Source organism: Artemia franciscana, chromosome 12, assembly GCF_032884065.1.
Source record: "Artemia franciscana chromosome 12, ASM3288406v1, whole genome shotgun sequence".
Lineage (NCBI taxonomy): Eukaryota > Metazoa > Arthropoda > Branchiopoda > Anostraca > Artemiidae > Artemia > Artemia franciscana.
The window spans coordinates 10,295,225-10,322,184 of record NC_088874.1 but is presented as its reverse complement, the minus strand read 5'-3'; the positions used below and the strand labels follow the sequence as shown (position 1 = coordinate 10,322,184).

The window sequence follows — 26,960 nt, the reverse complement described above, 5'->3', positions numbered from 1 at the left end:
ATGACGTCAGTCGACAAACAACTTCATGACGCATACAGCTCAATCCTTATAATGACGTCAGTCGACAAACATGACGCCAGTCAACACACAAACATGACGTCACTCGACACACACACAGACAACTTATTTTTGTATATATAGATCTAATGGATCATAAATAAATCATAGATAGTTCATAAGCCTTTTTGTATTTTCCTTCAAAATCTTTGAAAAACAACGAAATTTGCCTCCCCCCCTGTTTACGTTGAAAAATACATGGTATATATATATATATATATATATATATATATATATATATATATATATATATATAGCTATATATATATAGGCTATATATATATATATATATATATATATATATATATATATATATATATATATATATATATATATATATATATATATATATATATATATATATATATATATATAGTTGTCTGTGTGTGTGTGTGTCTGTCGAGTGACGTCATGTTTGTGTGTCGACTGACGTCATGTTTTCGACTGGCGAAATTACAGACTGGGACATCGGGACACAAATGACGACCGGGACGCTCAAAGAGAAAGCGACCGGGACACAAGGAATGTTCGATTAGCAATCATCATCAACAAAGCACCGGGACACAAATGACGACCGGAACACAGGGAGTATAAATGACGACCAGGACATAAGTAAAAAAAAAACTAAAAAAACTAAAAAAAAAGGTAAAAACTACAAAAAAACTAAAAAGAAAAAAACTAAAAACTAATAAAAAAACTAAAAAAGCTAAAAAACTAAAAAAAAACTAAAAAAGAAAAAAAATAAAAAAAGGAAAAAAATGAAAAATAAAGGAGAAAAACAAAACTAAAAAAAAAATAAAAAAAAACTAAAAAAAAAGGGGAAAAATACAAAAATTTAATAAAAACTATACAAAATAAAAAACTAATAAAAAAACTAAAAAACCTAAAAAACTAAAAAAATAAAAAAGAAAAAAAATAAAAAAAGGAAAAAATGAAAAATAAAGGAGAAAAAAAAATAAAAATAAAAAAAAACTAAAAAAAAAAGGGGAAAAATACAAAAATTTAATAAAAACTATACAAAATAAAAAACTAATAAAAAAACTAAAAAAGCTAAAAAACTAAAAAAACTAAAAAAGAAAAAAAATAAAAAAAGGAAAAAAATGAAAAATAAAGAAGAAAAACGGGGATACAGGGAATATAAATGACGACCGGGACACAGGGACACAACTACAACGGGGACGCCGGGGGGCACAGGGGGTATATAAATGACGACGGGGACACAGGGAATGTTCGATTAGCAATCATCATCAACAAAGCTCAAGGGCAATCATTAAAAAACTAAAAAACCTAAAAAACTAAAAAAATAAAAACGAAAAAAAATAAAAAAAGGAAAAAAATGAAAAATAAAGGAGAAAAAAAAATAAAAATAAAAAAAAAACTAAAAAAAAAGGGGAAAAATACAAAAATTTAATAAAAACTATACAAAATAAAAAACTAATAAAAAAACTAAAAAAGCTAAAAAACTAAAAAAACTAAAAAAGAAAAAAAATAAAAAAAGGAAAAAAATGAAAAATAAAGAAGAAAAACGGGGATACAGGGAATATAAATGACGACCGGGACACAGGGTAACAACTACAACGGGGACGCCGGGGGGCACAGGGGGATATATAAATGACGACGGGGACACAGGGAATGTTCGATTAGCAATCATCATCAACAAAGCTCAAGGGCAATCATTAGAATCATGAGGTATAAATATATATATATATATATATATATATATATATATATATATATATATATATATATATATATATATATATATATATATATATATATATATATATATATATATATATATATATATATATATATATATATATATATATATATATATATATATATATATATATATATATATATATATATGTGTGTGTGTGTGTTTTTAACTACGTAAAACATGCGAATATACAACATTCTTAGCTGTCCCATTGTCTGTGCATATAAACAGATTGTCAGGTTAACTGACTCTTGAACATGCAACATATAATTGTCCATGGGAAAAACAATCCGTATTCAGATCTATACCTCATTATTCTAATGATGTGTCCCTTTGTCCCGGTCGTCATTTATATTCCCTGTGTCCCGGTCGTCATTTGTGTCCCAGTGTTCCAGTTTGTAATTTCTCTTTGAGTGTCCCGGTCGTCATTTATATTCCCTGTGTCCTAGTGTCCCGGTCGTCATTTGTGTCCCGGTGTCTCGGTCTGTAATTTCTGTTCGAACAATCCCTGTGTCCCGGTCATCATTTATATATCCCGCCTGTGCCCCCGGCGTCCCCGTTGCAGTTGTGTCCCTGTCTCCCGGTCGTCATTTATATTCCCTGTGTCCCGGTCGTGATTTGTGTCCGGATGTCCCAGTCTGTAATTTCTCTTTGAGGTTCCCGGTCGTCATTTATATTCCCTGTGTCCCGGTCGTCATTTGTGTCTCGGTGTCCCGGTATGTAATTTCATCAGTTGACAAACATGACGTTAGTCGACAAACAACTTCATGACGCATACAGCTCAATCCTTATAATGACGTCAGTCGACAAACATGACGTCAGTCGACACACAAACATGACGTCACTCGACACACACACAGACAACTTATTTTTATATATATAGATCTAATGGATCATAAATAAATCATAGATAGTTCATAAGCCTTTTTGTATTTTCCTTCAAAATCTTCGAAAAACAACGAAATTTGCCCCCCCCCTGTTTACGTTGAAAAATACATGGTATATATATATATATATATATATATATATATATATATATATATATATATATATATATATATATAGTTGTCTGTCTGTGGATCTGTGGATCAGGTGACGTCATGTTTCTGTGTCGGCTGACGTCATGAAATTAGTTGTCGTCATTTTTGCTTTGACGGTGACGTCATTAACGGTATTTGAACGCAAAACCGCGTAGTTAGATGAAAATCCACCTGGACAGCGAGAGTCAAAACATATCAAAACTGAAAATGATAGCGATGATAATTGGGTTTGGGATTTTGACTTGGATAAGGTCATCAATGCCTACAAGATTTAAGTTAAAAAAAACAAAGGTTCGTCGATATGTACTTCATAGTGACGCTGAAAAATAAAGAAGAAAAAGAAAACTGAAAAAAGAAAAAAGGTAAAAAACTAAAAAAAAAACTAAAAAGAAAAAACACTCAAAGAGAAATTACAGACCGGGACAGAGACAGAGGGAATATAAGTGACGACCGGGAACCTCAAAGAGAAATTACAGACTGGGACACCCGGACACAAATCACGACCGGGTTACAGGGAATATAAATGACGACCGGGACACAGGGACACAACTACAGGGGGCGCACTGGGACACAGGGAATATAAATCACGACCGGGACACTCAAAGAGAAATTACAGACTCTGACACCGACACAAATGACGACCGGGACACAGGGAATATAAATGACGACCGGGACACAGGGACACATCATTAGAATAATGAGGTATAGATCTAAATACGGATTGTTTTTCCCATGGACAATTATATGTTGCATATTCAAGAGTCAGTAAACCTGACAATCTATTTATATGGACAGACAATGGGACAGCGAAGAATGTTGTATATTCGCATGTTTTACGTAGTTAAAAACATATATTTATATCTATCTCTATTCACAGGTGGGACACAGGGACACAACTACAATGGCGCGTAACTAATATGGCGCGTAACGACTTACGCGCGCGGGGGGGGGCTTGGGGGGAAGCGAAGCATCCCACCAACTGCTAGTATATATATATATATATATATATATATATATATATATCTATATATATAAAAATAAGTTGTCTGTGTGTGGATCTGTGGATGGATCAGGTGACGTCACTTGAAAAAACTGGATCAGGTGACAAAACTGAAAACTGAAAAAACTAAAAAAAGGCAAAAACTACAAAAAAAACTAAAAACTAATAAAAAAATAAAAAAGCTAAAAAACTAAAAAAACTAAAAAAAGGCAAAAACTACAAAAAAAACTAAAAACTAATAAAAAAGCTAAAAAACTAAAAAAACTAAAAAAAGGCAAAAACTACAAAAAAAACTAAAAACTAATAAAAAAAATAAAAAAGCTAAAAAACTAAAAAAAATAAAAAAACTAAAAAAAGGTAAAAAACTAAAAAAACTAAAAACTAAAAAACTAAAAAAAAGGAAAAAACTGAAAAATAAGCTAAAATAAAGGTAAAAACCAATAAAAAACTAAAAAAAAAACTGAAAAAACTAAAAAAAGGCAAAAACTACAAAAAAAAAACTAAAAACTAATAAAAAAAGTAAAAAAGCTAAAAAACTAAAAAAACTAAAAAAACTAAAAAAAGGTAAAAAACTAAAAAAAAAAAAATAAAAAAAACTATAAAAAAGGAAAAAACTGAAAAGTAAGCTAAAATAAAGGTAAAAACCAATAAAAAACTAAAAAGAAAAAACTAAAAAAATTTTCATCTAAAAAACTAAAAAAAACTAAAAAAGGTAAAAACTAAAAGAACTAAAAAAGAAAAAAATAAATGACGACACTCAAAGAGAAAGCGACCAGGACAAAAGGAATGTTCGATTAGCAATCAACAAAGCACCGGGACACAGGGAGTATAAATGACGACCAGGACATAAGTAAAAAAAAAAACTAACAAAACTAAAAAGAAGGTAAAAACTACAAAAAAACTAAAAAGAAAAAAACTAAAAAACGGCAAAAACTACAAAAAAAAACTAAAAACTAATAAAAAAGCTAAAAAACTAAAAAAAACTAAAAAAAGGCAAAAACTACAAAAAAAAACTAAAAACTAATAAAAAAAATAAAAAAGCTAAAAAACTAAAAAAACTAAAAAAACTAAAAAAAGGTAAAAAGCTAAAAAAACTAAAAACTAAAAAAAACTAAAAAAAGGAAAAAACTGAAAAATAAGCTAAAATAAAGGTAAAAACCAATAAAAAACTAAAAAAAAAAACTGAAAAAACTAAAAAAAGGCAAAAACTACAAAAAAAACTAAAAACTAATAAAAAAAGTAAAAAAGCTAAAAAACTAAAAAAAAACTAAAAAAACTAAAAAAAGGTAAAAAACTAAAAAAAAAAATAAAAAAAAACTAAAAAAAAGGAAAAAACTGAAAAATAAGCTAAAATAAAGGTAAAAACCAATAAAAAACTAAAAAGAAAAAAGGAAAAAACTAAAAAAAATTTTCATCTAAAAAACTAAAAAAAACTAAAAAAGGTAAAAACTAAAAGAACTAAAAAAGAAAAAAATAAATGACGACACTCAAAGAGAAAGCGACCAGGACAAAAGGAATGTTCGATTAGCAATCAACAAAGCACCGGGACACAGGGAGTATAAATGACGACCAGGACATAAGTAAAAAAAAAAACTAACAAAACTAAAAAGAAGGTAAAAACTACAAAAAAAAAGAAAAAAAACTAAAAACTAATAAAAAAACTAAAAAATCTAAAAATCTAAATAAACTAAAAAAGAAAAAAAAAGGAAAAAAATAAAGGAGAAAAACAAAACTAAAAAACGAATGTATATACAGACCGGGACACCGGGATACAAATGACGACCGGGACACAGGGAATATAAATGACGACCGGGACACAGGGACACAACTACAACGGGGACACCGGGGGAAACAGGGGGATATAAATGACGACCGGGACACCGGGACACGGAATGGTCGATTAGCAATCATCATCAACAAAGCTCAAGGGCAATCATTAGAATCATGAGGTATAGATCTGAATACAGATTGTTTTCCCATGGACCATTATATGTTGCATGTTCAAGAGTCGATAAACCTGACAATCTATTTATATGCAAAGACAATGGGACAGCAAAGAATGTTGTATATTCGCAAGTTTTACGTAGTTAAAACCATATATATATATATATATATATATATATATATATATATATATATATATATATATATATATATATATATATATATATATATATATATATATATATATATATATATATATATATATATATATATATATATATATATATATATATATCTATATTCACAGGTGGGACATAGGGACACAACTACAATGGCGCGTAACTATTATGGCGCGTAACGACTTACGCGCGCGGGGGGGCTTGGGGGGGCGCGAAGCGCCCCCACCAACTAGGTGTTGGGGTGGCGCGAAGCGCCACCCCAACAGCTAGTATATATATAAAAATAAGTTGTCTGTGTGTGTGTGTCTGTCGAGTGACGTCATGTTTGTGTGTCGACTGACGTCATGTTTTCGACTGACGAAATTACAGACCGGGACATCGGGACACAAATGACGACCGGGACACTCAAAGAGAAAGCAACCGGGACACAAGGAATGTTCGATTAGCAATCATCATCAACAAAGCACCAGGACACAAATGACGACCGGAACACAGGGAGTATAAATGACGACCAGGACATAAGTAAAAAAAACTAAAAAAACTAAAAAAAAAAGGTAAAAACTACAAAAAACTAAAAAGAAAAAAAAACTAAAAACTAATAAAAAAACTAAAAAAGCTAAAAAACTAAAAAAACTAAAAAAGAAAAAAAAAGAAAAAGGAAAAAAAAAATGAAAAATAAAGGAGAAAAACAAAACTAAAAAAAATAAAAATAAAAAAAAACTTAAAAGAAAAAATGGGGAAAAATACAAAAATTTATTTCATCATATACCATTTCAAAAACGAATGTATATACAGACCGGGACACCGGGATACAAATGACGACCGGGATACAGGGAATATAAATGACGACCGGGACACAGGGACACAACTACAACGGGGACGCCGGGGGGCACAGGGGGATATATAAATGACGACGGGGACACAGGGAATGTTCGATTAGCAATCACCATCAACAAAGCTCAAGGGCAATCATTAGAATCATGAGGTATAAATATATATATATATATGTATATATATATATATATATATATATATATATATATATATATATATATATATATATATATATATATATATATATATATATATATATATATATATATATATCTCATGGGGGATTTTAACGGAGGAATTTTTCGTGGCAGAAGAAAATTTCCATGAAGGGAGCGCAGGATTTTCTAGCATTACTTAAAAAAAAACAATGAAAAAATAAGTATGAAAAAGTTTTTTTCAACTGAAAGTAAGGAGCAGCCTTAAAACTTAAAACGAACAGAAATTATTACGCATATGATGGGTTCACCTCCTCCTAATACCTCGCTCTTTACGCTAAAGTATTTTTAGTGATTTCACCTATTCATTCTATGGCCTTTGTGATTCATGGGTCATTCTTAAGGAGTTGGGACAAAATTTAAGCTTTAGTGTAAAGAGTGAGGTACTGACGAGGGGGCGAACCCCCTCATATCTATATATATAAAAATAAGTTGTCTGTCTGTGGATCTGTGGATCAGGTGACGTCATGTTTCTGTGTCGGCTGACGTCATGAAATTAGTTGTCGTCCTTTTTGCTTTGACGGTGACGTCATTAACGGTATTTAAGACATTTGTTCACGGAAAAATGTTTAGTTGTAAAATGACTGAAGAACCTATTGGGTTTGGGATTTTGACTTGGATAAGGTCATCAATGCCTACCAGATTTAAGTTAAAAAAACAAAGGTTCGTCGATATGTACTTCATAGTGACGCTGAAAATCTATATATATAAAAATAAGTTGTCTGTCTGTGGATCTGTGGATCAGGTGACGTCATGTTTCTGTGTCGGCTGACGTCATGAAATTAGTTGTCGTCATTTTTGCTTTGACGGTGACGTCATTAACGGTATTTAAGACATTTGTTCACGGAAAAATGTTTAGTTGTAAAATGACTGAAGAACCTATTGGGTTTGGGATTTTGACTTGGATAAGGTCATCAATGCCTACCAGATTTAAGTTAAAAAAACAAAGGTTCGTCGATATGTACTTCATAGTGACGCTGAAAAATAAAGAAGAAAAAGAAAACTGAAAAAAGAAAAAAGGTAAAAAACTAAAAAAAACACTAAAAAGAAAAAACACTCAAAGAGAAATTACAGACCGGGACACAAATGACGACCGAGACAGAGGGAATATAAGTGACGACCGGGAACCTCAAAGAGAAATTACACACTGGGACACCCAGACACAAATCACGACCGCGACACAGGGAATATAAATGACGACCGGGACACAGGGACACAACTACAACGGGGACGCCGGGGGCACAGGCAGGATATATAAATGACGACCGGGACACAGGGATTGTTCGAATAGAAATTACAGACCGGGACACAAATGACGACCGGGACACAGGGAATATAAATGACGACCGGGACACTCAAAGAGAAATTACAAACTAGGACACCGGGACACAAATGACGACCGGGACACAGGGAATATAAATGACGACCAGGACACAGGGACACATCATTAGAATAATGAGGTATAGATCTGAATACGGATTGTTTTTCCCATGGACAATTAGCGCCACCCCAACAGCTAGTACATAATAAAAACATACGAATATAGAAGTTCCTTACGTAAGCTAATTCGTAAGTTTCATATATATTTTCCTAATAAAACCGTTTGTAAAAAATCAAAAGTTCTATTTGCCTTTGTAAGTAACCAAAAAATTGGAGGGCAACTAGACTTCCTTCCCCGCTCCTTTTTTCTCAAAATCATTCGATCAAAACTATGAGAAAGCCACTGGTTTTGTTTTAATTATTCCTCTGCGGAGAGCCAAAATCTAAACATGCATTATTTTAAAAGCATTCAGAAATTGAATTTTAAAAAACAAGTTTTTTTTTAACTGAAAGTAAGAAGCGACATTAAAACTTAAAACGACCAGAAATTACTTTGTATATAAAAGGGGCTGTTTCCTCCTCACTGCCCCGCTCTTTACGCTAAAGTTTTTTACTGTTTTAAAAAGTAGAGTTGAGAGGAGGAGTTAAACCTTAGCGTAAAAGGTGGGACATTGAGAAGGGAACAGCCCTTTCATATATGTAGTAATTTCTATTCGTTTTAAGTTTTAATGTCGCTCCTTACTTTCAGTTTAAAAAAACTTGTTTTTTTACTTAATCAAAAAGAAAACAACACTAACCAAGGAGTCATTGCATTACTTGAACTCATTAAGTACATGAATAGGTAGAAAAGACCACAAATTTTCAATTGCTATTTTTGCTGCTGTAAATTCAGAAATGGTAATATTTTCAATCGTTTTCAAATTTCAATAATTTCAAAATTAAATAATTCAAATTCAAAATTTTAATATTTTCAAATTCAATAACTCCGAATATTTGTAATAAGCCGACCGAATACTCATACCCACTCTGCCAATATGAACTCTGGAGCCTCCAAAAATTAATTCACTTCATCATATTCTTTTGCGGTCACCGCAAAACACATTTGTGCCGCTTAAACCACCTGCGTAATCTAAAACAAAGAAGAATTCGCTCTTCTATTTTATTACCATGCTCTTCTATAGACTTTGTAGTGTAACTTTAGGCAAAACCTATCAAGATGATTCAGTTAAACCAGGATACGAACCTTCTCAACTCCTTAGCTAATATCAAATTTACTACTAGCCAAGCTTCCTTCCTTAACCACAGCAATGCTACTTTTGCACGTACTAATCACTTAAATGACTGTCCATTAATTATAAAACTCAGATGTAAAATGGCTGGTAGTTCCATTATGTCTTGATTATTTATTCAAGGATTATAATCTAGTCAACGCACTTTGTTCCTGTTCGATAAACACATTATTCTTCTCTTAAAACTTTATTTACCATGTCTCTTGTTCTAGAATCTATATATATAAAAATAAGTTGTCTGTCTGTGGATCTGTGGATCAGGTGACGTCATGTTTCTGTGTCGGCTGACGTCATGAAATTAGTTGTCGTCATTTTTGCTTTGACGGTGACGTCATTAGACCGAGACAGAGGGAATATAAGTGACGACCGGGAACCTCAAAGAGAAATTACAGACTGGGACACCCGGACACAAATCACGACCGGGACACAGGGAATATAAATGACGACCGGGACACAGGGACACAACTACAACGGGGACGCCGGGGGCACAGGCGGGATATATAAATGACGACCGGGACACAGGGATTGTTCGAATAGAAATTACAGACCGGGACACCGGGACACAAATGACGACCGGGACACCGGGACGCAGGGAATATAAATGACGACCGGGACACTCAAAGAGAAATTACAAACTGGGACACCGGGACACAAATGACGACCGGGACACAGGGACACATCATTAGAATAATGAGGTATAGATCTGAATACGGATTGTTTTTCCCATGGACAATTATGTGTTGCATGTTCAAGAGTCAGTAAACCTGACAATCTATTTATATGCACAGACAATGGGACAGCGAAGAATGTTGTATATTCGCATGTTTTACGTAGTTAAAAACATATATTTATATCTATCTCTATTCACAGGTGGGACACAGGGACACAACTACAATGGCGCGTAACTAATATGGCGCGTAACGACTTACGCGCGCGGGGGGGCTTGGGGGGGCGCGAAGCGCCCCACCAACTAGGTGTTGGGGTGGCGCGAAGCGCCACCCCAACAGCTAGTATTTTATAATTCTAAGAAACTTGCTTCCCAAAGCGAAGTCAAACTAAACCTTCTAAGCACGACCCTCCCTTCTAAACCTTCTTTAAAACAACCCTCATTTAACTCAATCCTCGTTTAACTCCACTCGGTTTAACTCGACCTCCAAAAACTCAACCCCAATTCAATTCAGCCCCTTTTTGAGTCGATACTTTCAGATTGCCATATCAATAAGTTCGAACTTTCGCAGATTAGAAGCCCAAAATTTACTTCTCCTTTCGCCCGGTGTTTCCAATTTGCATTTTAACGTCTTAAATTTTAGGTCAAAGATGGTTTTGTAACTTTATAAGATTCAAGCTTCAATTGAAAATTAGGTTTTGTGTTTAAAATTTTGTTGGTGAACTTGTCGAACTTTCAATTAATTTGATTGCTGAATGACCAGTTAATGCATGCCAATGAATGACCAGTTATGGAGAAGGGAATTAAACCCGTAATTCATTTCATTGGGGGATGTTCATTGGGGGCTGAGCTGTTTTGGGACTGAATGTTGAGTTGCATGGAGGTTGAGTCGAATGAGGGTTGAATTAAACGGGAACTGACTTAATTGGGGTTGTGCTGAATGTGCCTTTGGTTAAACGCATGTTCGATTGAACAAGGATTGAGTTAAATGGGCTAGATTAAACAGGGTAAGGCTACATGAGGGTTGACTTGCATGGGGACCAATTTCCTTTAGTTTTCTAATTAGTTATGACTGGCCAATTCTTACCTCTTAGGATCAGATTAAATATGATTTTATTCATCCTAAAATGCAAATACAATATTACATTTTAATGTTGTCTTTTTGTCTTTTAGCGTAGCTAAGGGGTATAAATGAACTCTTATATTTGTTTAATATAAAGTTCTAATATCTGATTATGTTTTTTTTTCTTAGGAATTTCTTCTTCCTATTTATTTCTTGGCCATTCTGATCATAGTTAAATTGGCCATCCCAAACCCAACATACCCAGAAGTAACAGAAGAGCGAGGATATCCTGCTTGGACTATGAATAGTATATTGACCCGTCCTGGTCCACCCCTTTTTTATACCCCCAACACAACCGAGGCAACTCAGTTTATCAAGCAGATTATTGAAACATGGTTCATATATACAGAAAGTTTATCAAATTCCATCGAGGAAAAACTTCTTTTTCCTCCTATTTTTATTCCAATTGAGTCAGAAGAAGCTTTAAGTGATCTGTACAACAGTGAATCATCTGGAAATTTTACTTTGGCTTTAGTCATTGAGAAAAATATAACAGTTGCAAAACAATATCGAATAAAGAATTCACTTGAAACGAGTGGACTGCCGAATTCGAATTCTTTAACTCTAAGCGAGAGAGAATGTAGAAACCCATATATAGGAGATCCGTTGGATTTCCCTTTGGATTACACCTGTCTGCCAAATAACTACTATTACAGTAGAATTATGGGTCTACAGAGTTTAGTCGATTTCACCTTGACACGCGTAAGTTCTTCTTTTTTTACTTTCCTCATTTATTGTATCCTTTTTTATTCCTTTTTTGTTATTGTATTGGACTTATGGTTACGTGAAAAGTACACCATACAAAAAGGTGACTTTTATTCGTGTATGTTTCTTGGGTTTGCCATATGTCCACGGACGATCAAAAATAAAAGAAGACCTGGTTTTAAGACACCATGTATTCCGGAACCTAGTATTATTTATATGCATTGAGAACAACGGATTTAATATCATTAAATAAAAGCTTTTAATTTATGAAACATGCTCAGTTTTAGCTCCATGTACCACTAAATATTGGTTGATGTCTGACTTTCCGCCCGTTCGTTTTTGTTCTACCTGTTTATTTCTTGCTAAATGTCAATGATATTATTTGAATGTGTTGGTATCATAGGCAGCACAATTGCCCTGCCTAAGTAAAGAGCGATATGGGCGTAGTGTATTTTTTTTCTTTTTGACCAGGGCACTTCGCATCGAAGGACTTGTCGTAGAATCTTCAAAAAGGGTTTATTTGATTAGAAATTGGAAGGGCTTGTGCCCTTTTTCAAAGGTAAAAGTGATTGGAGGGCAAGTAATACCCCTCCCACGCCCACCATTTCCCCAAGCACTTCCAATCAGAATTTAGAGACAGCCATTTTGTTCAACGTAATTGAAAGGTTCGAAAATTATGTCTTTGAGGATGACCTACCCCCCTCACAGAACCCTCAGAGCAAGGGTTATAAGTTATGCCTTGGGGCAGATTAGGTATATATAGAAAAGGTGATCGTATAAACTTCGGAGGGGGGTCGTTGGACTGGTAATCAGAAGTCCTAGTGTCCTTTGTAAGTTTCAGAGTGATCAGAGTACGGATACTCCCCCCCCTCGACACCTCGTATTTTCTTAAAATGCATATGATAGAAATTTTTGGATGGCCAATTCTTGTCGTAGTAACTTTGAAAAGGGCTTATTCGATTGGAAATTGAAAGGGCTTTTTAATATTTGAAACTGATTGAAGAGCAACTAGCCCCCCTCCCACGCCTACCATTTTCCCAAACACAACCAATCAAAATTTTGGGATAGTCATTTTGTTCAACGTAAAGGAAGGGTCCAAAAGTTTTGTCTTTGAGGATGGCAACCCTCCAGAGCCCTCAGGGCAAGGATTCCTGAAACGTATGTGATATAAATTTTGAGATGGTCATTTTTTGTCATAGAAACTTCAAAAAGAGATAATTTGATTACAAATTGAAAGGGCTAGTGCCCTTTTTAATAGCCAAAAATATTTGGATGGCAACTAGCCCCTTCTCCCACACTCATCATTTCTCCAAACACATCCAATAAAAATTTTTAGATTGCCATTTCGTTCAACATAATTTAAAGGTCCAGAAGTACTGAAGCCTCAAAAGTACGTTTTATGCTCAGGTTATGTTCGTAGCGATTTAGAACCAGTGATTAATTTATTATATCCCACTGAAAGGGAAATTTTTAGGGTTAACAGTGCAATAAATGTGCTATGAGGAGTAGTTCTATTATTGCAAAAACGCAGATTTAATGAAGAATGATAGTTTCCAAAATTGATCCATTAAAAGCTGTACTTTATCCTGAAAAGGGGGACTAAATGCCCTAATACCAAGGATAATTCTATTTTGCTGTGAAAAGCAAACTCTCTTTACAAAAAAAATAACAGTACAATTACTAATTACTTCAAAGAGGGTAAAAAGTTAGACACGAAATGGGCTAATAATTGGGCAGTGACTTGACCGGATAATTGCACGCTGGAAAATCTCCCAAAAAAAGGCTTCACACATGTATCTAGATTCATAATAAAATTCCTACTTTTGCCAGAAATCCCAAGAAACCATGGTGAAATTAAACATTTCACAAAATTTCGGGGGGGGCATTATTAGTTTTAATTCTCAGATTTTAATCTAAGTTTGTTTATATATATATATATATATATATATATATATATATATATATATATATATATATATATATATATATATATATATATATATATATATATATGTCATATATATATATATATATATATATATATCGTTCTCGTATTGTGCTGAAGACGGCCCTTGGATATAGGGCCAAAATTTCCACATAAATGATTTCCACTGTCTTGAAAAGATTGTCCCTATTCTTTTTACTTTGTATTTGTTTGTTATGGAAAGGCAGTTTGGTCTTCGTCGCTATTTTTTAAACCCTATGACGTAACAACCAAAGAAAACATTTGCATAACTTAACAATTCTTATTATGTAACGAAAGCCTGCATCTTGAAAAAGTTTTAAAAAAGGTCCGGATCGGTATTTGAAGGGATACGACCCTTGTCGGACCTTAAGGACTACTCTTGCGCTCTTGTTGGCTATTTAACAAAGAGCTCTTGGTATAGATCTGTGAGGAGTGACTAGGACAAATAGTAACAAAACTCTAAAAATCGTAGTTTATAAAAATTAACACACCAAAAGAATTGGCTTTTTGTACTAATTCCAAATGTACAAGATTCATTAAGTTTAGTGTCACCCATTAGAAACTAGTAGCCCGAGAAAATTTAAATTTTTTTAACGAGGAGCCAACCACCCCCAAAACTTCAGACGATCTTAATGAAAATTAAACCATAAGATTCAGCATAAAGAAGAACTGTTGTAGAGATTTCAAGCTCTTCTATGAAAATGTGGAATTCAGCCTTATTTGCCAGGGAAAAATTGCGAATGTGTTTCTTTTTCAGGGGTGGTTGTATTGAACCGTTGGTCCTAGAAGATTGGGAAGGATCTCATTTGATCCTTAATTAAAAGCTCCAGTGCCTTTTTTTGTTGACTAGACAAATTGGAGGGTAAAGAGACCTATCTCCAACGCCCTTTTTCCCCCAATGACATCTGACCAAATTTTTGAGATGGTAATTTGATTCAGCTTAGTTGGAAGCCCGATAACTGTGCCTCTGGGGATGATATGACCCCCTTAGACCCTGGGGATTGGGAGGTAATTTATGCAATTCCCCCATTGTTAATATATAATATTTGTTATTTGGAAATATACGGAAATTATTCGGGGGGGGGGAGAATTTTCCAGAAAAACTCTCCAGGATGATTTGAAAATGGTCAGAAATTATAAAAAAAAAATCCACGTAAAAGCAAGAAGATTTTTCGAGGGGGATTATCCGGGTGAGAAGAATTTTCAACGAGGAGGAAATGGCCCAGGGAGAATCTCTGGGGGCAGAAGAGTTTAATCTGGGTTGAATTTTCTGCGGGCGAAATTTCTCTGGGGGGAGACCTACTGGGGCAAATTTTTCAGGGAGAGCGGAAGATGATTTGTTGGCATAATTTGAAAAATAATCAGGAATTCAATAAAAAAACTTTTTTCAACTGAAAGTAAGTGGCATGATTTAAACTTGAAACGAGTAAAAATTATTACTTATATGAGGGGGCGATCCCTTACTCAGCTGTAGCATTTTACGGTAAAGTTTGAATTTTTGGCCTAATGGCTTAAGAATGATTCCTGAAGCACAAGTGCCGTTTAATTGGAATATAAAGTTTTTTTTAAGCACTAAAAAACTTTGTTAGAACAAGAGATAGTTGAAAAAGGGTTGGTCCTCCTTATCTTCAGAATGATATCTGTTCGTTTTAAGTTTTAATCTCGTTCCTTACTTTCAATTGAACAACTCCTTTGTTCAGTTTTTGTTGTGTTAAGACTAAGGATCGCTTCACCCCCTTTTTCCGAAGAATAATCACTGTTCTCTTATTTTATCTTAACCTGCTATTAATTAAAAAAAGTTTCCGAAAAAGATGTTTTTTTTTTTTAAGTAAAGACCATATTAAACGTAACATCAACAGAAATAAATTCCTACAATAATTCAAATTCAAGACGAGCAGAAATAACTATTAAAGAATAAATGAAACCCCAAACAAACAGACATTAAATAAAAAACCATAGCAAACAAATATACAAAAGGTACTAATAATAACTAATAAATATTATCTTTATTACGAGTAAAATACACCCCCCCCCCCTCCAATTCAGCCTGAAAAATTGTCCGTGGCATACTTTCATTTGAAAAAGATTTTATTTTCTAATCGTTTTCTTGGTTACTTCGGAATTCTTCTTTCCATGGAATATTTACCCCAGAAATGTAAACACGGGTAAATAACCCATGGATAATTCCACTGGGGTGTCTCCACATACACAGTTAGGTTCGTAATGAGAAAAAAGACAAATATTAAAAAATGTCAAGGAATTCTATCAAATACCACTACTGTAAAATTTCCCCTGGAGAGTTCACCCCCCGTAAAATTCCCTCCCCACAGAAAAGTCTCCTTTTGGAAATCCATCCCAAGCGTAAAATGTCCACCCCCCTCGAAAAATGTCTGTATACTTCTCAATAACAAACACTATACGCAAACAACGTGCAAATTTCATAACTTACAGGCCTCTCCCCGTGGGTTTTGGGAAGTTAAAGATTGCTAAAGACATAGCTATTGGATCTTTCGACTATGCTGAGCAAAATGATTCTCTCAAAATTTTAATTGGATGATTTTAGGGGAAATGGGCATGGAAAAGGACTAGTTGCCCTCCAATCTATTTGGTCACTTAACAAGGGCACAAGAACTTTTAATTTTCGGTCGAATACACCCTCTCCCTATCTTCCAAGCGTATTCTTTCGACATGATCACCCCTGGGAAGAAAAAAAAACAAAAACAAATAAACACGCATCCGTGATCTTTCTTCTGGAAAAAAAAATGCAAAATTGCACAGTTTTGTATATAAGAGCTTGAAACTTCTACAATAGGATTTTTTGACCCGCTAAATCTGATGGCGTGATTTTCATTGAGATTTCTTGACTTTTCGAGGGCGTTTCCCCCTGTTTTCAGAGGATCGTAACTTTTGATGGGTAACAGTAAAATTGATGAATCTTATATATATATGTAGAGTCATTATAATAAGTTAATTCTATTGATGTATTTATTGATATCAAAATTCTTTATTTTTTTTAGTTTCGGTTGCTATTGAGCCAAGTCACTCCTGCTCCTTAGATGCACATAGTATCTTTTAATTGCATATTCTAACCTTTGACCATCTCAATATACTATAGGTATACTCTTTTGATAATGTAGATGCATATAGTGTCTTTTATTTAGCTTAAATCCCCTTATGCATTCCCCGAAGTTTCAAGCACTGTCCAACATACACTGAAAGTTTTAACTTAATGCCCTCAGCCGTTCTTGAGATATTGATGATATGCTGTTTTGACAATCTAGCATGAAAATAATGAGTTTTGATTCTGTTTAACCTCCCCTGACATTCACCGAATGTAGTCGAAAGTAAATGTAGTGCTAGTTGTAAGTAGCCGCAGTCACAGTCGTAAGTTGTCGCAGTCAGAAGTAGTTACTGTTGCAGTCGAAACTAATTGCATTTGTAGCCAAAGCAGTAGAAGTGCTGATCCTGAAAATTTCAGTTTAATATCCTTACTAGTTTCCTGAAATATTTCAGATACGTGTTTTTGATAACATGGACGCAGATAGTAGCCATATATGCCCCAGAGCATAACTTACAACACTCAAACTGGGCTCTGGGGTTTTGTGTCTACCCTGGAGGTATTGTTATATCATATTTGGACCATTTCGAACGAAATATTAATTTCAAGATTTCAGTGGGAAAAAAGAGCACGGGGGAGGGGGAGGCTGGTTGCCCTCTGATTACTATATACTCTTAAAAAGTAAACTAAACCTTTCAATTTTCAATTCAAGAGCCTCCTAGAAAGTTTATACTACCACCCCTTCCCTCAAAACCTTTTATACGCCCGGGGTATATCTTGAAACCCATGCCCTTAGATTCTGGGGGGCTGTGTCAATCCTGAAAGCACTGTTATATGACCTTTTGACAGTCTTGGGCAAGATAGGTTTCTCAAAATTTAGGCACATTCTCTGAGGCCATCCTGACTCTTATATATAATAATTAATAAGGTTACCTAGGATGTCAGGTGATTGATTTTTTCAAACGTTGCCCTCTTTTATTTTTTACTTTAAAAAGGGACTAGGGATTTCAATTTCCAATCAAATGAGCCTCCTAAAGTTTATACAACCACCCCTTCCATAAAAGTCTTATATGTTCCTGGGGTATTACTCACAACCCTTGCGCACGTGCTCTGGGGGGCTGTATCAACCATGAAGGCATTGTTATATCATGTTCGGACTATTTTGAACAAAGTGGGTATCTCAAAATCTCAATCGGATGTAATTGGGGGAAATAGGGCGTGGGGGCTACCTCCCCTTCAATCACTTCTGGCTGTTAAAAAGGGAACTACAACTTTAAACTTTCAATCAAATGAGTCTCTTCCAAAGGTTATGCGACCACGCTTTTCATAAAAACCTCGAAGCATAACAACCCTTGCTCCTTAGTTCTGGGGGAGGGAAGTATGTCAACCCTGGAGGCATTTTTATATAATCTTCGAATTATTATAAACAAAATGGCTATCTCAAAATTACGATCGAATTCATTCGGGGAAAAGAGGGCATGGGAAGCTTATTGCCCTTCGATCACTTTTGACTCTTAAAAAAGGAACTACAACTTTCAATTTCCAATCAAATGAGCCTCCTCCAAAGTCTTATGACCGCTTCCATACGAACCTTATATACCCCCAGGGCATTTTAAACACTTGCCCCAGCTCTAAGGGGCTATGTCGATCCCAGAGTTTTGTTAAATTTTCTATGGACTATTTTGAACGAAATGGCTATCTCAAAATTTCGATCTGATATATTCGGGAAAAAGAGATCATTAAGGGATCTAATTGCCCTCTGATCACTTCTTACTCCTAAAAGGGACACTTGAACTTCCGATTTCCAATCAAATGAGCCCTTCAAATTTTTTACAACCACTCTGTTCATATGAATTGCCTCTGGAAAACAAGAGCTAAGAGCTCATATGGCGCTTGTGACAAGGCCAGAAGAGCTAAGAGCCAAGAGCTCATATGGTATGAGCTCTAACAAAATTCTAAGAATGAATAGATTGATTTAAAAGGAAAATCAGAGGCTTAATGCCGGTCGGGATTTAAAATAAGAGCGCTGAGTCACGATGTCCTTCTAAATACCAAAATTCATTAAGATACGATCACCCACTCGTAAGTTATTAATACCTCATTTTTTCAAATTTTTCCTCTCCCTTTAGCCCCCCCCAGATGATTGAATCTGGGAAAACGATTTCATCAAGTCAATTTGTGCAGCTCCCTGACATACCTACCGATTTTCATCGTCCTAGCACGTCCAGAAGCACCAAACTCGCCAAAGCACTGAACCCCTCCCCCAATCTCTCCCAAAAAGAGCGAATCCAGTACGGTTACGTCAATCACGTATCTATGACATTTGCTTATTCTATCCACCATGCTTCATACCGATTCCTCCACTCTAAGCGTTTTCCCAAGATTTCTGATGTCCCCTCCAACGGCCCCCAATGTCAACAGATCTGGTCGGGATTTGAAATAAGAGCTCTGAGACATGAATTCCTTCTAAATATCGAATTTCATTAAGATCCAGTCATCCGTTATTAAGTTAAAAATACCTCAATTTTTCTAACTTTTCCAAATTAACACCACCACCACCCAGTTCCTCCATAAAGAATGGATCCGTCCCAATTATGCCAATCACGTATCTAGAACTTGTGCTTATTCTTCCCATCAAGTTTCATCCCGATCTCTCTACTCTAAGCGTTTTCCAAGATTTCTGTTTCCCTCCTCCAACCCCCTATGTACCTGGATCCAATTCGAGTCGAAAATAGAGCAACTGAGACATCAGATCCTTCTAAATATCATGTTTCATTAAGATCCGATCACCTATTCGTAAGATAAAAATACCCCAATTTTCATGTTTTCCAAGAATTCCAGTTTCCCTCTTAAACCCTTCCCCCCAATGTCACAGGATCTGCTCGAAATTTAAAATGAAAGCTTTAAGGCACAAGATCCTTCTAAATATCAAATATCATTAAGATCTGATCACCCGTTCGTAAGTTACAAATACCTCATTTATCCGAGTTACCCCTCCCCCTCCCAACTCCATCAAAGAGAGCGGATCCGGTCCGGTTATGTCAGTCACGTATCTTAGACTTGTTTTTATTCTTTCCATCCAGTTTCATCCTGATCTCTCCGCTTTAAGTATTTTCTAGAAATACCGGTCAGCCCCCCCCCCCAACTGCCCACCCCAATGAAGCTGGATCCAGTTGAGATTCAAAATAAGAGATCTGAGTTACGAAGTCCTTCAGTTCCCATATAGCATTCATTCAGTGAACATCTTAAACCGGATTTACTCTAACAAAGTTTTGATAAAACAAGAATGCATTCGAAGTAAATACTCCTACTTTGCGTCGGACCGTTCATTTAGTGTTCAGCAAGGTTAATTTGCTGTCGAAATTTTTTTGGACAGATTCAGATGCCAATATTACACAAATTGAGTAATTGAAGGAGTTTTATGTGGTAGTATATTTCTACAGTCTGTTTTTTCTTGGAGTTCAATTACTATTTTGTATAGTGTGAGGAAATAAGAAGAAGGAAAAATCTAACGAGTTTCTTCTCACATCCAGTCCTATGGAAGGAATCTCATTGAAATCACTAGCTGATAGTTTGAGTCTAGTTTTACAGACTTTTAAAGAAAATTCAACTACGTTAAATGAGCTGAATGTTAATTTTAAAGGATTAGATCAAAGGATTTCTAAGATCGAAGAATCTGTATTGGAATCGAAATTGGAGATGGAAGGTATTAAGCCTAAAGTGATCAGCCTTGAGGTAGAAACCAACGATTTGAAGAACCAAATTTCTGTGCTGGTTGATGAAAATTCTTCAGTTATCTAGACTAAGGCATGCAATGATGAAGCTGGAAAGTAAAGAAACTGATAAAAGTATTCTGGTATGGAACGTGACAGCGACTGATACTGTAAACACTAAGGCGATTTTCGATAGTATAATTTCATCATGCCTTGGAATCCATGAGGTACCCAAATACACGATAGCTGATGTTAAGCCTGAAAAAAGCTGATAAAGGTTATCATGGAGAACAGGGAGCTAAAAGTGGTAGTTCTAAAACAGGCTCGAAATCTTCTGGAAAAACTATCATGGGCAATCAGAATGTTTTTCTATCCGATGATTCTCCCCCGTCTGTTCGAGAAATTCTAAAAAAAACTTTTAGCTATCCGAACCAGTATTCGTGAAAAAACAGGTTTTGAAACTTGCATTGCTAGATCCATACCACCATCTCTATGTATTCGTCGCCTTAAGGAAGGGCCAGTGGAAATGTTTTTGTTTGATGAAATCCCGCCAGATATTAGTAGCCTGATTCAAACCCAACGACAGCGAAGGCAAGGAAATGGCCGGGGCAATTCTATGGACTGGATTACATGACTGATTTTTTTTTATTTTTTTTTGTTTAGTGAGTTTGTGGAAGCCCGGACACTTTTTGTGTTTTCATAAGAAAAAAGTATTGCTTGAATTATTTGTTGAGTTAGTTTGGTCCGATACAATAAAAATAGTAATTGTGACTTATATAATGGTATCTTCTGCTACAACAAATATCGTGTCTTTTTTATTGTATTGTTATTTGTTTTTTTTGTTTTTTGTTTTTGCACCAACAATATAGTATTAGAACAAACCCATTTACTGTAAGTTTTAGTGCTTTTACTTTTCAATGGGAGAGTCATGGGGGAGGAGCTCTTAGTTTTTTCTTGTTTCTTTTTTCTTCTCTTTCCGTGTTTTTTCTTATTTATTCTTACCTTGATTTTATTATCATTATTTATCCATACCTTGATTATATTATTTTTACTCTTCTTTCCTTATATTTTTTTCTTATACCTGTAGCCTGTAGGGCTTGGTCGGGGGGCGAAACTGAAAATCGATGGTAAAATCGTTCAAGGAGATGTAGATGTTCAGCTAGAGCTTGCCTCTGATTTTGCTAATATAGGAAAGGTAACTGCTTCCTCTGCAAGCTCTGCAACTTCTCGCTGCAATTTCAGGGCCTTTCTTGGACCCTCATGTTTGAAGTCGATGGTCTTGAATTCTCTTTCTGAATTTGAGGAAGCTCGTATTGTGAATGCCTTTAAAGGATCATCCTCTTCAGGACCAGACAAAATTGGATGTCTACTTTTCTGTCTACGCTGCGGTCAGTTTCCGTCATGTATAATAAAGCACGGCGTCTGGTTATGGACGCCAACCGTTCTTCACCAACACAGCTCTTAAGTCTACAGTCTATTTACATTATTTCTTGTGCTTCTTTTGTCTTTGATCAACTACACGGCAATCTTCCAAAATCTCTTCGGAAAACTCCTATGTTTATTTCTGATTCAGTTCCATATATTTTCGTTCTTCAAATAATACCCCCATTCTGCCTACCCCTACTATTCGATCAGATTTCAATCCCCACATTGCTTGTCAACAGGTCTGAAATTCACTACCTTCTTCAGTACACAAATGCCACTCGTTTGGGACTTTTAAAAGGATTCTTAAGGATCATTTAATAAAGAATCAAATAGATTAATTTTTTTCCTCTGAGGAGTTGATGGCCCCTGTGTGTTGTTAGTGGTGTTTGGTTTTCCTCTCTGCACTTTGCTCCCAGGCCTCAGGTATGTTCTCTATGGGGTTTTTTTCTCATTCTAGTTGTTGCTTATATTGTATCTCCCATAAATATATTGCCTGTAAACTTCTATATGTGAATGCCTATATTGAATTTATTGCTTGTATAATAATATTTTTTTCTTATCCCCCTTGTATCCCTGGCCATGGAGCCTTTCGAGGGGAATTATGTGTATTGTAATTCGATTTTGAATTTTATTTTGTATTGTCTTCTATTTAATATTAATAAACTTCTCTCTCTCTCTCTCTCTTCTCTCTCTCTCTCTCTCTCTCTCTCTCTCTCTCTCTCCTCTCTCTCTCTCTCCTCTCTCTCTCTTCTCTCTCTCTCTCTCTCTCTCGCTCTCTCTCTCTCTCTCTCTCTCTCTCTCTTCTAAATATGGATTTTCATGAAGATCCGATTACTCTTTCGTAGGTTAAAAATACGTCATTTTTTTCAATTTTCCGAAATTAAACCCCCCCCCCCCAATTCCTCAAATAGAGCGGATCCGTTCCAATTATGTGAATCACATATATAAGACTTCTGCTTATTTTTACCACCAAGTTTTATCCCGATCCCTCCACTCTATGCGTTTTCCATGATTTTAAGTCTCCCCCCCGAACTCCCCCAATGTCACCAGATCCGGTCGGTATTTAAAATAAGAGCTTTGAGACACGATATCCTTCTAAATATCAAATTTCATTGAGATCCGATCACCCGTTCGTAAGTTAAAAATACCTCATTTTTTCAAATTTTTCAGAACTAGCCCCCCCCCAACTACCCCAAAGAGAGCGGATCCGCTCAGGTTAAGTCAACCATGTATCTAGGACTTGTGCTTATTTTTTCCAACCAAGTTGCATGCCGATCCCTCCACTCTAAGAGTTTTCCAAGATTTTGGGTTTCCCCCTCCCAATTCCCCCCTAATGTTACCAGATCCAGTCGGGATTTGAAATAAAAGCTCTGAGACACGATATCCTTCCAAACATCAAGTTTTATTAAGATCTCATCAACCGTTCGTAAGTTAAAAATACTTCATTTTTTCTATTTTTCCGGATGAACCGGTCCCCCACTCATCCCCCGCCAAATGCTCAAATCGGCAAAACGACTATTTCTCATTTAATCTGGTCCGGTCCCTGATACGCCTGCTAAATTTCATTGTCCTAGCTTACCTGGAAGTGCCTAAAGTAGCAAAACCGGGACCGACACACCGACAGACAGACAGACCGACAGAATTTGCGATTGCTATATGTCACTTGGCTAATACCAAGTGCCATAAAAGCTATAAAACATTTATGTATTATAGCCTTTACTTTAGGCAACGCTATAGCGTTGCTTCTGATGAAGTATTTGTATAGCAGCATTTACTCTGTAGGAGGTAGGGGAGACTAGTTGTAATCGCAACAAAATGCATATCGCAATATAGTGTGCATGTTTTTTCATTTTATGCACTCAAAAGTCATAATCGAGATTATCATAGATTTAACTTATCCTGTACCTCTTTCAATGAACCTTACAACAAATGTAATTACATGACATGTTTTATTTTGAAGGTGATATTTTTTTTCACCTTGAACGGTGGATGAACCACCTAGAAAAAAAAAACAATCTATTTGTTAAAAAAACAATCTACCTAAAAAATAAAAATATTTCTATTTTCAGAGTTTCAGTTACTATTGGGTCGAGTCATTCCTTAATTACAGTTCATTACCACCAACGGTTTGATTTCTATTTCTCTTCTTTCTTTTACTTACGTGACAAACATGAGGAAATTAAGCTCCCCTTAGAGGGAAAAAATACTATTTGGAAAATCTAAAAAAAAAATCTCCCAGATAAAGTTTGCTCAGAAAAAGCAGTTCTTTTTTTTTCTTTTCTCATTGAAAAGTAGTTTCTTTTTTCAGCTTGAAACGCCTAATGCATGGCTTGACCATATACCTAAGGTACAAATGGCAGGTTTTCCAAGGCCAGCATATACAGACGAAGCTTCTCTTTACCCTCTAAGAGCAATTATACCTTTATATATGACATTGGTTTTATCACAATTTATCACTTATTTACTTACGCTTGTTGTTGGTGAAAAAGAGAAGAAAATCAAAGAGGGAATGAAAATGATGGGCCTACGTGATTCTGTATTTTGGTAAGCATGCCAAGTTGTTTTTCTTTTTTTGTGTGTGTGTGTTAGCGTGTAGGGGAGGCGGGTATCAGTAGAGAAGTGGGGTTTCTGCTGACTCAGAAACTCGTTGTGTTTGGTGAATAAACATTATAAAAATGAATTAGGTTGAAAATTGGGGGCAGAAAAGGAACTTTCAAGTTCTTTACTCCAACCCTACAGATTTTATTCTGATTTGGTTTATGTTTTTTTTTTATTATCTTGGACTGGATTTTTCCGTCCAGTGCTTCAATAATAATAATAATAATAATAATAATAATTTATTTATAAGCCACAAAGTACATTAAACTGTGGAGTAAACACAAAAAAAGAAAAAAAAACAAGACAAAAACATAACAACATAAATAAGATAGAAGCATAACAATAGACTAAATAAGTAAATTACCTCAATTCAAAGAATGGCCAAAGAGGGTCAAAAACACCAATCATTTGCCGAGTTTTAAGACATATATCCTTAGATAAATGTAATTATCTAATGAGTTATCAATGAGTCAATGAGTACAAGACGTAATTGAAGCCGAATTTGAAATTTTTAAGATTAGCATATATTCTCACAGAGCTTGTCAAACTTAAATAAATTATGAAGACGTTGGGATGAAACATAATTTCATAAGAAATCAGTGCTCTGAAGGAGGAAGAGGGCTTGATTGAAGATACTTGTTTTCTTCAAAACCCGGCCCTTATTTTGAGTTTTTTTTTGTTTTGTTTTTTTGACAGTCTCTTTTGCTTAGGACGACAATTTTCGAGTTAGCGGAAGATTCTAAACTGTTCTCCCCAGTTCATTACTTTTTGGAGTTGGGGGGGCGAAACCGTGATTCATGGGAAATGTGAAAATTGAGGTATCTTTATCTTACGAATGGGCGATTGGATCTTAATGAAACTTGATATATAGAAGGATCTTACGTCTTAGATGCTCCATTTTCAATTCGAATCGGATCCGGGGACATGGCGGGTTGGAGGGGGAAACAGAAATCTTAGAAAACGCTTAAAGTGGAGAGATCGGGATGAAACTTGATAGGAAGAATAAGCACAGGTTATAGATACGTGACGGATATAATTGGAACGGATCTGCTCTTTATGGAGGAGCTGGGGGATGGTAATTTGGAAAAGTCAGAAAAATTGAGGTATTTTTAACTTAAGAATGGGTGACCAGATCTTAATGAAATTTGACATTTAAAAAGAAATCATGTCTCAGAGCTCTTACTTCAAATTCCGACCAGGTCTGCTGACGTTGGGGGGAGCTGGAGGGGGAAACCAGAAATCTTGGAAAACGCTTAGAGTGGAGAAATCGGGATGAAACTTGGTGGGTAGAATAATCAAATGTCGTAGATACGTGATTGATGTAACCGTATTGGATCTACTCTCTTTTGGGGAGTTAGGTAGGGCTCCGCACTTTGGTGAGTTTGGCACTTCTGGACGTGCTAGGACGATGAAATTTGGTAGGCGTGTCAGGAAGCTGCACAAATTGACTTGATAAAGTCTTTTTCCCCGATTCGACCATCTGGGGGCTGAAGGGAAAGGAAAAATTAGAAAAAATGAGATATTTATATCTTACGAGTGGGTGACCGGATCTTAATGAATTTTGATATTTAGAAGGACCTCGTATCACAGAGCTCTTATTTTGAATCCCGACTGGCATTAAGCCTCTGATTTTCCTTTTAAATTAATCTATTGATTCTTAGAATTTTGCTAGAGCTCATACCATGTGAGCTCTTGGCTCTTCCAACCTCGTCATAAGTGCCATATGAGCTCTTAGCTCTTGTTCTTTGGCATTTTCCTTGAATATACTATTTTGTTTGCGCTGAAGAAGAGAGGCGGTTGTCCTCTCCAAATATTCGCTTAGGCCTTATTAAACCCATTTTTGATCGTTTGTTTTTCGTTACAACCAGTTTATAGTCCGTTATTTTTCTCATTTAATTTTCATTACTTTACAGGTTATCTTGGTTCTTAATATATTTCCTTTTGGTGTTGTTCCTTGCTACCGTTTCAACTTTGGTGCTATTTTCCATTGGAGTATTCCAAAACACCGACTATGGTCTTTTGTTTCTACTGTTCATTTTGTATGGGCTTTCAGTTATATCACTTGGATTTGTGATCACTGCTTTTTTTGATAAGGCCAGGGTAAGTT

At 35.3% G+C, this 26,960-nt stretch overlaps 1 protein-coding gene across 1 annotated transcript in view; it reads left to right on the top strand.

The window, feature by feature from the left end:
- Positions 1-26,960, top strand: part of LOC136033663 (ABC-type organic anion transporter ABCA8-like) — a 110,181-nt gene that overhangs the window by 1,040 nt on the left and 82,181 nt on the right. The window contains exons 2-4 of the mRNA XM_065714496.1: positions 11,518-12,090; positions 24,564-24,799; positions 26,767-26,953. Coding sequence (XP_065570568.1) covers positions 11,518-12,090; positions 24,564-24,799; positions 26,767-26,953 — 996 coding nt within the window. The remainder of the gene's footprint in view (positions 1-11,517; positions 12,091-24,563; positions 24,800-26,766; positions 26,954-26,960) is intronic.